The sequence below is a fragment of the Ctenopharyngodon idella genome, chromosome 20 (assembly GCF_019924925.1).
Source record: "Ctenopharyngodon idella isolate HZGC_01 chromosome 20, HZGC01, whole genome shotgun sequence".
Taxonomy (NCBI): domain Eukaryota; kingdom Metazoa; phylum Chordata; class Actinopteri; order Cypriniformes; family Xenocyprididae; genus Ctenopharyngodon; species Ctenopharyngodon idella.
This window is the reverse complement of record NC_067239.1, coordinates 92,970-108,657: the sequence shown is the minus strand read 5'-3', so window position 1 is coordinate 108,657 and position 15,688 is coordinate 92,970. Positions and strand designations below refer to the sequence as shown.

The following is a 15,688-nucleotide window of genomic DNA, read 5'->3' as shown; positions in this document are numbered from 1 at the left end:
TTTCTCCCCATTTGTTCTTTTTCCAGACATGTGCCTCTAATTACACGTTCATTCCGTACATGGTGACGCCTCTGAATAAGGTGTACTGCTGCGAGAGCAGTCTGATGAAGGGTCTGAGTGAGCTGATGCAGCCCAGCTTCGAGGCCCTGCTGGGGCCCATCTGTATGCCGCTGCTGGACAGACTCACTCAGCTGCTCACCGGCTGCAAGACCAACACCTGGTGAGAACTCACTAACCCTTTATCCTTTATCTCGCTGCTCATTTCAGTCTCACAGTTAATTGATGCTCATTTAAACCAGTAATGCTATTCTCTTTATGGCTGAATGTACCATGATTGTGCCCTGGGTGTTTTTATACTGTAAATGTCAGTGTTGTCCGTGACTGACTGTATTCGACGTCTGATGGTATGCATCGAACCATGACATCTGTACCATGACGGTTCGGGACAAATACATGTACTGTTACAGCCCTATTACACATACAAGGAAAAACTTGCAATAAAACTCATTCATGTCATCAGCCAGGAGTTGATTCGACAAAGTGCTTTATGGGTCCAGATTGCTAGCTGTCCATACTAGCTAATAAACTTTGGTATATTATTGTTCTTGAATTTTTTTTGTTTTTAGTTTAAACCATGTTAACACTTCTGTGAATGCAATTTTATTTCAGATTTTCGTTCTACATAGTTCAGTAACTTGTTGTCTTTTGTGTGCTTGTTTAGTCAGTACTTCCATGAGACGGTTCTGAATGAGATTCGTAAAGCACGTGAGCTTTACACTGGAGCAGAACTAGCGGCAGAACTCAGACGGATCCAGCAGCGGCTCGATAATGTGGATAGTCTTTCAGCCGATGTCGTCATCAACCTCCTTCTTTCATACAGAGATATTCAGGTGACTGCGTCACATAACCTTTTGGTTGTTATTCCCAGTGACTGCAAAATAGTTGTGATATTACTCATCACAATTCTGTTTACTGTAGTATGTAGTTTCTGCAACACTAGTGGCACCTGGAGGAATTACAAAAAGTTTTCGAACACCCTTGCCTCCCGTCGAGCCTCCCCCAGCTCAAACATCACAAATACCGCTTTTTTTTTTATTCTTTTTTTTTATAAGTTATATTTATGGGCTTTTTGTGCCTTTATTTGGAGAGGACAGTAGAGAGCAGACAGGAAAGCATTGGGCAGAGAGGGGGTGTAGGATTGGCAAAGGACCTCGAGACAGGAATCGAACTCGGGTCGCCATGAACACATTTGCGCCATATGTCGGCACACTAACCACTAGGCTATCGGCGCCGACACAAATACCACTTTTACTTGTGCTTATGAAGTCATGTCTCAACAAATAAAAGTAGGCCACTTTCAATAAAAGATCCAGCATATTAGGAATAGTTTTAGCTGAGTTATGTGTCATGAGTAAGTAATTGAGTAGACTAATAACACTCTGTCTAGAGCGAATGTGAGCATCTCACTTATGATAAACCCATCCAACATATCTGCACCGGGTGAATTTTTTGACATGACAACTGTTTGAGGCGGTTTACACTGGACACATCAATGTAAACATTATAAACTGGTAGATTTGTCTTTGAATGGGTGCATGATTGAAGTGTGCAATGCCCCGTTTGCTTTGATGTGTTTATGACCTGTTTGATCTTCGGAGGTCTAATTGCAGTGAATTTTGGCTTGCACTTATAACACATTAGCCATGGCTAAACACCACCTAAACACACTCTGGCTCCGCCTGCTGCAGTAGCCACGCCCCAAACTCTTGCTATAGTTTGAGCTAACGGAGATTGACGGATCTGAGCGGACGATCTCAGTGTTTACATGGTGCTTGGGAGGCTCAATATTTACACTTCTGGGGAAGATAAAGTCTTGAATGGAATACTAATAGTAGTCAATAAACATTAAACTGGGTTAAGAGAATTTATTTCAACAAAAAGTCTTACATCACCTTTAAAGATTTGCTTTATGCAAAACGTGTATGCAGTAGAGAAACAAGCATTGTGCCGCGATAAACACTAAAATGCACACTTTTCTAAAGTACTGCCACAAAACACAATCATTATACTGTTAATATGAGACTAGTGTGATTAAAATTGTTTACTTTGTTCAGAATTGTATCCAGTATTTCAACTCCTGTCATGGCCATGTAAAGATGGTAAATGATGCATGATATGTGTGAGGACACGTGTCCATAAACACTGTTTACTTGGATCATACTCCACCCACAGGAATTACCAGAGCTTCATCTGCCTCAGAGTTGTCCCACGAGTGTTCTGAAAAGTGGATGCTTTAACAAAAATACAGGATGCCCTTTTCTGCTTTATAACATCTAGAATGTCTTGCGTGTCCCAAATACTTCCACTGTTAGTGTAGTTAGTTTTTTGTTGTTTTTTTTTTAAAATGAGAGACGAGTATAAATTATTTTTTTTAGTGATCGACAGCATGCCACAGACTTAATTTGTATTGAACCTGGATGTTTGTGATGGTAAGGATCCATTTCCTTAAATGTTAGCATGATTTGCTCTGCATAATATAAATGTCAAATAACGTTAGTTCTGGCATTTTCAGTTTGTTACGCCCAAGAAAAGTTGTTCCTATTGTTCCCATGGATTTCCCCTGATGACATGAAGGTGAGGTGTAGAGCTGGAGTTTGACTGTGTAGTAAATGTCGGAAGAGACTGGTGTGTCCCTGAGCTTTACGCTCGCTGCCGCCTCTTCATGTCTGGTAGAGCTGCTACCGAATGGAGGCTTTTCTAAAAAAGTTAATTGGCTAGCAAAATGTAGAACAGTAAAAGGACTGTTGTTTTTGGATGTTGGAGTTGTGTACAGATCAGTGCAGTACAGAATTATTAATGTGTTCAAAGAGAGGATCCTAATATCATTGGGACTGTTAGTGCCTGTGCTGTTAAAAATGAAAAAGAGAACAGGAAGTCATAAATGCGATGCTATAACTCTGACACACCTTGGCAGTAATTTACTTTAGAAGTATGATAAATGACCGTTATGTAGTTTCCTAACATTCTGTGACCTTCAACTCCTCCATTTTTTCCCTGTCTTATTAAATAGGCCATACTCTACACTTTCATAGCATTTTCCCTCATGTCCACTTACAATGTTAGTCATTGTTTCTTTAATTTCATTATCATTTTCCACCGTCTCTTTGAGCCTCAAAATTAAACAGGTGGTGTTTTTAATGTACTTTTAAGTACATTCATATACGTGTATGTAAGTAACCTCTTTAACATTTGGCTAATCTCTGCGTGCCAACATGTTTGGGTCATGTTACAGAATACTTGGTAGGTGTTGATGTAAAAATGTGGGTGGTCATATAATTATGATGTTATAATCATTAAGGTTTTTGACTTGTTTTTGCAGCTTTGTTTTAGTATTGGGAAGTTTGACTTACTATGGCGATCCAGTTCTTTTGAAGAGTTTGTTCAAATGAATTGTTCATGTTTCAACTTGATTCCTTGGTTCTTTTACTTCATCTCATTACGTTATCACTAGACATCATGACGGTTTACGTACTTAAACATGTTTTAATAATTGGGCATGACCAAAAGACTGATTCATTAATTAATTATTCAGTCCAATTTGCTAACATAAACAGATCAAAAGAACGGTTTGTTCATGAATCAAACATCATGACTTAGTGATGGACTGCGTTGTGAAAATGATAGTGTAATACATTAAACTTTATTTCGTGAAAGAAAACGTGCCGAAGGTCTAATGAATTGAGTATGTTTTTGTGATGATTACTGACACCATGTTCAGTTGGTTCTAACTCTAACTCAGGAGAATATCATGAATATTTCAATGCTTTTATTTGAATGAATTATGAAGCAAATCAATTTAACATGCCAGAGTCTTTGTCTCTGAACATTGTGTTTTTAATTATTTACTAAAGGTTTAGTATAAAAAAACAATATATACAAAGAAACTAAATGCACTTTTACTACAGAATTATTCATTTATATTTTCTCTCGTTTCATTTTTCATGTGTTGTAAATATGAGGGTAATATAATAAAATGTGCTGGTGGTTAGGGGTGGGAATCTTACAGGAAAACATTGGATCCATTGTTTATTTATTGTTAAATATTTTTTCTTTCTTTCAACCATGATGTTTCACCATTATCAGCGCAGCTTTGCATTCTGAATCCTCACAGTTTGTAATATTGTATAATAAATATCAATTTTCCGTAAACTGTTTTTTTTTTTTTTTTTTTTCTTTCTTTTTGTGGTTATTTGTCTGTCTGTAGGATTACGAATCCATTGTGAAGTTAGTTGAAACACTGGAAAAGCTACCGACCTTTGACCCCGTGGCTCATCCTCATATAAAGTTCCACTATGCCTTTGCCCTTAACAGGTGAGACTAATCATCTTAATGTGCCCTAATTAGGTGAAAACGTGATGAGTTCACCGCATATGTTAACAAAATTAATTTCTCTTCACACTGAAAGTTTAAATGAAAGTTTACTACATAATCAGAATGTTTGATGTTTAATACACTACAGTTAAAAAGTTTTGGGTCAGTAAGATTTTTAAATGTTCTTGGTAGAAGTCTCTTCTGCTCACCAAGGCCATTTAAAATAAAGATTTTAATATATAGTGAAGTGTAATTTATTCCTGTGATCAAATTTTCAGCATCATTACTCCAGTCTTCAGTGTCACATGATCCTTCAGAAATTATTCTAATATCTCTTTGCTACTTAGAAATAACATCCAAGCAAAAGTCCTGTTGTTTGTTGCTTGCTGCATCCGCTGCTTGTTACGACAAATTTCAATCCAGTTTACATCACTTGTTTTTTTATGACATTGCACTTGGTTGAGTAAAATTAAAATTGGAAAAGGATTTTAGGATTAGAAGTTGAATCCTAAAATCCATTGATAAGATATTTGATGAAAACATGGTCCTGTCCCCTTGAGCCAGTGGTTGAGTGTTGCTGTATCATGCAATGTCCTGAAAGCAGCACAGGGTCAGTGTTTTACACGTTTGGTCAAATCAACCAATAAAAGGCTTACTTATTGTTGACTGTCTATATTACACTTGGATAGGAGAAAGTATTTTAAAGGTCACCTATTATGCTAAATCCACTTTTGTAAGGTGTGTGTGTGTTGGCAGTGTGTGAACACAATCATCCTACAATGATAAAAATCCACCCACTACTTTTTTTAAAATCCCCATTAAACCAAAGCAGTCTCATTAGACAAGCCGTTTTGATTCTCTGAGTAATGTGACGTCACATTCCTCATGCCCCGCCCACGACCGCTGACTGACAGTCCTGCATTACCATAGTTTCCGCCCTCAGCGAGCTGTACGCTGGCTGACATTTTCTCCGCGCTCGAGCAGCTGTAGCGACAACAACGTCTGGTAAGTAATTGAGATGTTTTGTTGTTGGATGTAAGAGTGAACATAACAGTCTTCATTTACTGACATCTGAGCCGCTGAACGCAGTGGATTCATTTTATTTGTGAAGGGAATGTGCCACAGATCTAATATACACATACAATTTCTGTAACGTTGCCTGCTATTTACGTTAACAGACATAACTGACTGTTTATGTGAGCTGACAGTTCACATAAACTTTGACAGTTTAATAAAAAAACAAAAAAATGTGAAAGAGAAGTTATTCACAAGACTTGAAGTCTGACAGCCAGCTGTCTGTGTATAAGTGCGCTCAAAAAAAGATCCATTAGATGTTTAACCTGATATAGCTTTAAAACACGTGGAAATAATAAACTTTAATGATGAAAGAAGAACTATGCTATCCGTGAGAGTGATCGCGATTATAGATGATAATCAAAACCAAGCAGATGTCTTGTTAATATTTGGTAGAGAATCTGATTGAGGCGGGAACTGTGATCAGAGAGAGGGGGCGGGGCACAGCAGCTCATTTGCATTTAAAGGCACATGCGCAAAAACAGCCTGTTCTTGACTGTAGTCAGAAATGGGTGTTTACAACGTGGATTTATAAATGATCTATGAGGTATTTTAAGCTGAAACTTCACAGACACATTCTGGGAACACCTGAGACTTAAATTACATCTTGTAAAATGGGCATAATGTGGAACCTTTAAAAGAAAAATGTACACAAATCTTTCCTGAAACCTTTTTTTCAGTCATTTCTGTTTTTCACAGTCTCTTTTGGTCTGTCTCTGCAGGAGAAATCTGCCCGGAGACAGACAGAAGGCTCTGGACATTATGTTGCCATTGGTGAACTCCGATGAGCAGGTGGCATCTGATATTTATTGCCTGGTAGGGCGAATCTACAAGGATATGTTCCTGGACTCTCATTTCACCGACACAGATAGCAGAAATCAAGGCATACACTGGTGAGGACATGAGTGAGAATCTCACGGAAAAAATTTGAGTCACATTTCACAGCAAATGTAGGATGGTTAACTTTTTTTTTGGTGACATTATTGACAGTTTTTGTGAGATTGACCTATAAAGTGGCCATAGTAACAGACATCCTTGCAATGACATTGTCTTTCTCTCCAACGTCAGGTTTAGAAAAGGTTTTGAATCGGAGCCCACGCTGCACTCTGGCATTAACTATGCAGTGCTGCTATTGGCCGCAGGACATCAGTTCGAATCCTCCTTTGAGCTGCGTAAAGTAGGTGAGTTTGATTGACAGTTTGGATGAGCCACATGTAGTCAACCACTCCTACATAAGTGGTTGAGCAAACTTTATTATTTTCACTATTGATGTCTGCTATCGTAGAAAGTACTACTGACCTGATATTTCTTGAATTGAAATGAATTGTGACAATATAGCGATTGTGCAAGACCAACATACACTATATAGACAAAAGTATTGGGACACCTGACCATTACACCAACAGGGACTGTAATGACCTCACATTCTAAACACATAGACATTAATGTGGAGTTGGTCCCACTTTACAGCTATAACAGCTTCCACTCTTCTGGGAAGGCTTTCCACAAGATTTGGGAGTGTTTCTGTTGATTATGTTGAGGATGAATATTTTGTTTTTTTTATTTGTAATGATTTAATGAACCTCAGAATGTTTGCAGAATTAGACTAATCTATTCATAAGTGTATACATGTATTATAAAAGTATGGAATAATTAAGATTTATGTTTTTGTAAAATCAGTGAAATATTATTCCAATGTAAATCAGCTGTTTTCTATGTGAATATATAGTAAAGTGTAATTTATTCCTGTGATCAAAGCTGAATTTTCAGCATCATTACTCCAGTCTTCAGTGTCACATGATCCTTCAGAAATCATTCTAATATGATGATTTGATGATCAAGAAACATTTATGATTATTATCAATGTTAAAAACAGTTTTTGCTGTTTCATTTTTTTTGTTGAAACAGTGGTCCATTACCATTCAAAAGTTTGGGGTCAGTAAGACTTAAAAAATAATAATAATAATAATAATTATAATACTTTTATTCATCAAGGATGCATTAAATTGATCAAAAGTGACAGTAAAGACATTTATAATGTTACAAAAGATTTATATTTCAAATAAATGCTGTTCTTTTGAACTTTCTATTCATCAAAGAATCCTGAAAAGAAGCATCTTGATTTCCACAAAAATATTAAGCAACACAAACTGTTTTTGACATTGATAATAACAAGAACCATCATTAATAATTGAGTACCAATGATAATTGATGATTGAGCACCAATTAAGCGTATTAGAATGATTTCAGAAGGATCATGTGACACTGCAGACATTATTTTAAAATCCAGCCATTTATTACATCTGAGAGATATTTTAGTCTTTAAGACTTAGTATTTTTCTTGCAATTTAGTATTTTTATTGCAATTACAAAATTAGTCTACATTTTGTTTTCCTAATTGTGCAAATACAATGTGGCATAAATCAAATATTAAATTGTATATTAATGTTGGCATTTTCTAAGACACTTCTCTTGATACTGGCTAATTAATAAAGAGCGCCCTCCTTTCTCAAATAGATTGCACACATGCTCTTTTCTGACTAACATCTCACATATATCAGTATATTTCAGGGTATGTATGTAATATATGCACCGTGTGTTTTGTAGGTGTGAAGTTGAGCAGTCTCCTGGGGAAGAAGGGCAGTTTGGATAGATTACAGAGTTATTGGGACGTGGGTTTCTTTCTCGGGGCCAGTATTCTCGCCTGTGACAACACACGCGTGATCCAGGCCTCCGAGAAACTCTTCAAAATTAAAGCACCCGTTTGGTATGTGCACACATTCATGTTTTACACAATTAATGTTTAAAATAATATGAACAAATAATTATTAGTGTTTGCAAAGGCATCACTAATATTATTCCTCATACTTTAGGAATTTAAACAAAAAACAGTGTTCAGGGATTTTTAAAACTATGATTTCCAGGTCATGGATATTATTAAAAATTTTCATTGAAATTATTAAGTTTTTTATTAAGTCATAAAAAAGTCAAGAAAATAAATTACAGATAGTATCGTAAGTATGATAACATTACCAATATTACATAAATTTTCCCAGTTGTTTATCATTAAAATATTTGCTTCTTGCAATCTTTATAAAATGATTTAAAATCATCCAGACATCACAAACAACTAGAAGAATCATGGAAAGGTCATTCATTGGTCAAAACGGGTTTTTTTGTTTTGTTTTGTTTTGTTTTGTTTTGTTTTGTTTTTTTCTTTTCTGTTTTTGTTTTGTTTTTAAGTTTTTAGTACTTTTGATTTTCACCGACAATTATTAAATGGGCAAATAAAACAAAACTTTGACTCAATTAAATTCTAGGAGAAAAGTGAGTCGATATACAGTATTCAAACTTAGGGCTGGTCCAGTTTTGAAGAGGCAAGTGCTTCAGAAAATGTAAGAATGTAGTTTGTAGTCTGTCAAAAGTGAGTCATAGTTGTAGTCTTTTACAGTTCATTCATTAAGTTGTTTGTGCTTTATGTGTATTTCAGGTACCTTCGCTCTCTTGTTGAGACCATCCTCATCTATAAGCACTTTACGAAACCAAGCACCGATCCACAGGCTGCTAAACAAGAGCTTGTGGACTTCTGGATGGACTTTATTGTGGAGTCCACCCAAAAGGATGTGACGTCCGTCCGTTTTCCTGTATGAACCCTCTTAACACACTGACCATTACACTGCATTGTCACATTACGTTTACATGTACACCAAAAAACTTTTATTTTGAGAGAGCCATTAAAGTACAATATATATATATATATATATATATATATATATAATTTATTTTGCTTGTTTTTGGTGTGTGCAGGTGTTGATATTGGAACCCACTAAAGTGTACCAGCCATCTTACCTCTCGATAAACAAGGATGCGGAAGAAAACACGTTATCTATCTGGCACGTGACCTCTGATGACAAAGTAAGAAATAATTTACTATTTACCCATTTGTTCTTAAATTCATAATTTCTTTTTTAATTTGTTGACTGTATTAATTCTCTAAATCCTTCAACATTACTGTATTGATGTAAGCATTAATATGTTATTTGAATATCCAAGCATTGGTTAAAGCCATTGTGCTGTATGTCCAGTCTAAAATCATAGCTAAATCTTTCTAGAGTCGTGTTCTAGTCCTTCTAATATTTTCTGTATCTACAGGCTCTCTGCGGGTTCTTGAAAGCCTTAAAATAAATTCAGTTTGATCAAATTTAAGGTCGCAAAAACCATTAAACATCTTAAATGGTATAACAAAAGTCTTAATTATCATTTTAGTTCTTAAATTTGGGGATGGAAAAACAGGAATCATGATATGGCCTAATGTGGTTATTAAACTTGAAAAATATTTTGATTAATTTAGTGCTTTCTAGGTAAAAAATCTCTTCCTCTCTCTGTCTCAGAATAAAGGGATCCATGAGTGGAACTTCAGCGCAGCATCAGTACGAGGAGTGAGGTAAATGATGTCTTCCCTAATACAGCTTAAATAAACAGTGAGAAAATTCATGAAGTGACGTCCTTCCACTAGCAGGTGTAGTCCTGACATGACACGAGTGACCTCTGTTGTGCAACGATCAACTGTAGCTGTAACTATATTGTGTATTGTGTGTTTAACAGCAGAACACTGTATTGGTCAACATCCAGTATATATATATATATTATGTATGTATGTATGTACAGGTGCTGGTCATATAATTAGAATATCATCAAAAAGTTGATTTATTTCACTAATTCCATTCAAAAAGTGAAACTTGTATATTATATTCATTCATTACACACAGACTGATATATTTCAAATGTTTATTTCTTTTAATTTTGATGATTATAACTGACAACTAAGGAAAATCCCAAATTCAGTATCTCAGAAAATTAGAATATTGTGAAAAGGTTCAATTTTGAAGACACCTGGTGCCACACTCTAATCAGCTAATTAACTCAAAACACCTGCAAAGGCCTTTAAATGGTCTCTCAGTCTAGTTCTGTAGGCTACACAATCATGGGGAAGACTGCTGACTTGACAGTTGTCCAAAAGACGACCATTGACACCTTGCACAAGGAGGGCAAGACACAAAAGGTCATTGCAAAAGAGGCTGGCTGTTCACAGAGCTCTGTGTCCAAGCACATTAATAGAGAGGCGAAGGGAAGGAAAAGATGTGGTAGAAAAAAGTGTACAAGCAATAGGGATAACCGCACCCTGGAGAGGATTGTGAAACAAAACCCATTCAAAAATGTGGGGGAGATTCACAAAGAGTGGACTGCAGCTGGAGTCAGTGCTTCAAGAACCACTACGCACAGACGTATGCAAGACATGGGTTTCAGCTGTCGCATTCCTTGTGTCAAGCCACTCTTGAACAACAGACAGCGTCAGAAGCATCTCGCCTGGGCTAAAGACAAAAAGGACTGGACTGCTGCTGAGTGATCCAAAGGTATGTTCTCTGATGAAAGTAAATTTTGCATTTCCTTTGGAAATCAGGGTCTCAGAGTCTGGAGGAAGAGAGGAGAGGCACACAATCCACGTTGCTTGAGGTCCAGTGTAAAGTTTCCACAGTCAGTGATGGTTTGGGGTGCCATGTCATCTGCTGGTGTTGGTCCACTGTGTTTTCTGAGGTCCAAGGTCAACGCAGCCGTATACCAGAAAGTTTTAGAGCACTTCATGCTTCCTGCTGCTGACCAACTTTATGGAGATGCAGATTTCATTTTCCAACAGGACTTGGCACCTGCACACAGTCTCAAAGATACCAGTACCTGGTTTAAGGACCATGGTATCCCTGTTCTTAATTGGCCAGCAAACTCGCCTGACCTTAACCCCATAGAAAATCTATGGGTATGTAAAGCATTTAAAGTCAAAGTAGTGTTTTTTTTTTTTTTTTTTTTTACTTGTTTTTGTTGAACATTCAGCATCTCCAAATGTGATGAGCGCAGCTGCTTCCTGTATGTGGTGAACAACGCAGAAGATTTTCAAATCTATTTCTGCACAGAGTTGCACTGCAAAACGTATGTATACGCGTGTTTGCAAACTCCTTCTTTTCCCACATTTCATTCATTCTTCCTTACAATACCATAGACAAACTAAAGACAGAAACAGCACATTTGATTGTCTACTAAAATTATTTTAGAAACTAGCAATGCACACTGTACCGGCCAATCATTGTATCTACTGCTAAAAGCAATTATCAGACATTGGCTGTTTGTTTAAAAACAGACGATTGTTTCCTGTCAGTCAGAAGGAGTCAGGAAAAAGAGAATACAAACTCATGCAATGAATAAAATGTCTCCAGCTGTGGTGAAAATAACAGCAGATTTGCAGTTTGCAATTATGCGATTGTTTGATCTCTGCAGTTCATTAACTGTCTGTGTTCTTGCGAATGCTCCCGTTAATATCAACAAATATTGATATTATTTGTAGGTCATGCTGATTATAATGGGAGCATTCTAGTTTTGGTTTGTCGCTTGCACCGTATATTGGGTTTTTACTTCATTGTCTATATTGCAAGCATGAGGTGCATCATCTAGTAAATCCCCCAAAAATTACCAATTTACCAACGGTGTGGTGAAAAAGGTGTCTCTTTAGCATTTCATGTGCCACCACCAACAGAAACATAAAAAATTGAAACAAACTATTGTTATTAATATGTATGATGATGATGTGCAGGTTCTGTGATCTGGTAAACGCTCTCACTGAGGAGGCCTGGAAAGGCTCAGAAGACACAGAGTGTGAATCAGAGGCTTTAGAGGTAAAATAATAATCCAGAAATTCACCTTAATTAATGGTTCTTGAAATATGCAGTATATTTTATAATAATTGTATACATTTGTTATATATAGTATTAAGCAACAGGGAGATAAGACCACACGTGAATTTTTGTGTGTCTGCAGTATGATTATGAGTACGATGAGCATGGAGAGAGGGTGGTTCTGGGTAAAGGCACGTTTGGGGTCGTCTATGCTGGTCGTGACCTCAGTAACCAGGTGCGCTTGGCCATTAAAGAGATTCCTGAACGGGACAGTAGGTGAGGAAATCTAATTCCTTTTGGATAGGAATGCCTGTCATTGCAGTATAGTATTTTTGACAATTTTGACCATCATTGAATACTATAACTATAGGAACATTTCTCGTTGCACAGCTTGATGAACTTTATTTCTATTTTAACTAAAAATGAAAATGAAAATAACATACTACACATAACATAACACACTAAACTTCATTCAGGGATGTTACCCACTGTGTGAAATTTGGGAAATTTTAGAATCAATATAGGACGCAATTTGTCCCATATTTCCCTGCACATCATTCTATGAACACAATGACATTATATAAATATACATTTATATATGATATAAATGAATGTGCAGTATGATTAAGCAGATGTAAAAATGCATGTGATCCACAGCAACAGTTTATCTGATATGACGTCTGTGTGTTGGCAGATATTCACAGCCTCTGCATGAAGAAATCGCCCTGCATAAACACCTCAAGCACAAGAACATCGTTCAGTACCTCGGCTCCATCAGCGAGAACGGCTTCATCAAGATCTTCATGGAGCAGGTGCCTGGAGGTGAGACCTTTATAGTGCACTTTAGGCCAACATTCATCTGGTGTAGAATGTGAAAGAATGTGTTTTTCTGTGAATCGCAGGCAGTCTGTCAGCATTGCTCAGGTCAAAGTGGGGTCCTCTAAAAAACAACGAGCCAACCATCGGTTTCTACACCAAACAGATTCTGGAGGGTCTCAAATACCTGCATGACAACCAGATAGTTCACAGAGACATTAAGGTAAGAAACCTTTTATCTTAATATTTCTATGGGATTGTGAAATGCCAGAAATGATTGATGTAATTCTTTCATGTCATACAGGGGGATAATGTCTTGATAAACACCTACAGTGGAGTTTTGAAGATCTCTGATTTTGGAACGTCCAAACGTCTGGCTGGGATAAACCCCTGCACCGAAACCTTCACTGGTACGACTGTTTCTTTTGTATTTGATGTTGCTTCTGTAACACTGAAGGACACTGCTGTTTCAGCAGATTTGGTCTGCTGGCTTTTGATTAGTATCTTACAGTATCTTATATATATTCAGCAGTTAATATTACTTATTACTCATATTTTCCATGCTGGTGGTATATTTCAGGTACATTACAGTACATGGCCCCTGAAATAATAGATAAAGGGCCGCGTGGGTACGGTAAGCCAGCAGACATCTGGTCCCTGGGCTGCACCATTATAGAAATGGCCACTGGGAAACCGCCCTTCTATGAGCTGGGAGAACCGCAAGCAGCGATGTTCAAGGTCAGTATCGCTGCGGATTATCCTGAATGTGTAGTAAATTTAACACACAGGTTTTTACACTAAATCCACACTGTTTTCTTTTAGTTTCTTACTTTGTTAAACATAAATTTAATTTGAATGCAGTTTGGCCTTTAGTAGTTTTCAAATGATTTTCAAACTTCTAGGATGAATCTACAGCCTACCATGAAATCACATGATAAATGGGTGATCAACCTTTCATTACTATTTTATGATGAACTCTAGAATAATTTGTACCATTTCACTAAATAACCTTTTTAATTGTCAAAAGAAGCATTTGATTTGCAGCACAGGCTTATCAGTAAATAGTGGTTGATATCCATTTAAAACTAAAAAGAAAACTAAACAGGTTTTTACACAGATTTTGTATTTAGAATAACATTGTAATCGACTCTGCATGGCTTAGAAAAACGTACAGATAACATGAAAACATGAAAATATTGTCTTCGATGTTGGGAAGAGTTTTGGAAGTGCTCTGTTATGGTTGTGCTGGTATATTTGTGTAGGTCGGGATGTTTAAAATCCATCCGGAGATTCCTGACTCGATGTCCTCTGAAGCTAAAGCGTTTATCCTGCGCTGCTTTGAGCCTGATCCGGACAGCCGAGCGACGGCCAATGATCTGCTCACCCACGAATTCCTCACTGTTACATCACGCAAAAAACGATCGAAGAGCAACAATTTCACAGGTGTGTTTGTGTGACATATGGACATGCAATAAATTCAACTGGTACCATGAATTATGGAACTAATAGGAAACTGTTATGTGTTACATTAAACTATTATTAAACAAAAACATCATCGCATGAAAAAAAAGTGCTTTAAAAAATGTGTTTTCTTCACCCACTCCTTTAAAATGGTGAGTTTAGAGTTTTAGACTGTTCCGCCACAGAGGATTAGACTGAATCCAACAATTAAAATAATAAATAGTGATCTATTTTGATATAAGTACATTGTGTATATATATATATATATATATATATATATATATAAAAAGCAAGCTCAGTAACCACTTAATTAGGAAATGTTACCCTACTTAAAATTGTTACACCCAAGAAGTAGCATTATTTGGATAACTTGATGGGAAAACAAGTAAATATTAATTTCCAAATTACAGAATTTATGAATAAATGAATTACCAAAATGAAGATTGAATTATATTTAATATATACTAATTAATATATTATTATTTGGTCCCAACTAGCTAGGCCAGAATCTGCAATCTTACTTTCAGCCCTGTTACCCAGTCTTGTGTATTGTATTGTCGAATGTGTCGATTAAGTAAATTTTACCTATTTACATTCATAATGCCCATTTAATGTTTATTGTTTCACTGAAAGCACACAGCAGGGGTTTGAGCTGCGTTCAGACATGAAGTACAATAGCTCATTGAATTTTTGACCTCCGGAGGTGGACAGATCATTTTAGGTCGAGCTCCCTTCTTTCACTGCCCTTTGATTGAGAAAGAAAAAGTTTCAGAATCAGAATGAGCTTTATTCTCCAAGTGTGTGCAAAAACACAAGGAATTTGTTGTGTTTTTTTTATTCAGGAGCTCTTGGTACATACATATATGACACAAGAACAGGAAGAACACTTAAATAAGACTAAGGAAATAATAAACAATAATAATAATGTGGTATACATCTGGAACAGAAGACTTGTGTACAGATTTGTGCATTTCAATTCCTGTTTCCTGTGTTTATTGTGGAAAGTGCTAGTTATCAAACCTGGAAAAAGCTTTTCTCTCTGTTGCTTGCTTTGTGAATTGTCTTCTCATCTCTCTCTTTTTTTTTTTCTTTCAGCTCTTACACCAGGAACTGGTGAGTCTTGTCTCGTATTGTCTGTTTTAAAGCATATAGACACTGTTCATTTTTTTACATTTTATTTTGTTGTTGTTGTTTGTTTAATTCCTATCTTTTGATGATCATATCCTGTAAATGTAGTCATTATT

General features: G+C 36.5%; 1 protein-coding gene across 3 annotated transcripts in view; it reads left to right on the top strand.

Moving 5' to 3' along the window:
• Nucleotides 1-15,688, top strand: part of map3k5 (mitogen-activated protein kinase kinase kinase 5) — a 35,729-nt gene that overhangs the window by 13,010 nt on the left and 7,031 nt on the right. For all 3 annotated transcript variants that reach the window (XM_051876244.1, XM_051876247.1, XM_051876246.1), the window contains 18 exons: nt 27-220; nt 722-890; nt 4,265-4,371; nt 6,168-6,338; nt 6,514-6,626; nt 8,053-8,212; nt 8,936-9,089; nt 9,253-9,360; nt 9,837-9,889; nt 11,332-11,427; nt 12,086-12,167; nt 12,310-12,443; nt 12,862-12,989; nt 13,070-13,206; nt 13,288-13,393; nt 13,564-13,721; nt 14,246-14,426; nt 15,540-15,557. In XM_051876244.1, the coding sequence (XP_051732204.1) occupies nt 27-220; nt 722-890; nt 4,265-4,371; nt 6,168-6,338; nt 6,514-6,626; nt 8,053-8,212; nt 8,936-9,089; nt 9,253-9,360; nt 9,837-9,889; nt 11,332-11,427; nt 12,086-12,167; nt 12,310-12,443; nt 12,862-12,989; nt 13,070-13,206; nt 13,288-13,393; nt 13,564-13,721; nt 14,246-14,426; nt 15,540-15,557 (2,269 nt within the window). The remainder of the gene's footprint in view (nt 1-26; nt 221-721; nt 891-4,264; nt 4,372-6,167; nt 6,339-6,513; nt 6,627-8,052; nt 8,213-8,935; nt 9,090-9,252; nt 9,361-9,836; nt 9,890-11,331; nt 11,428-12,085; nt 12,168-12,309; nt 12,444-12,861; nt 12,990-13,069; nt 13,207-13,287; nt 13,394-13,563; nt 13,722-14,245; nt 14,427-15,539; nt 15,558-15,688) is intronic.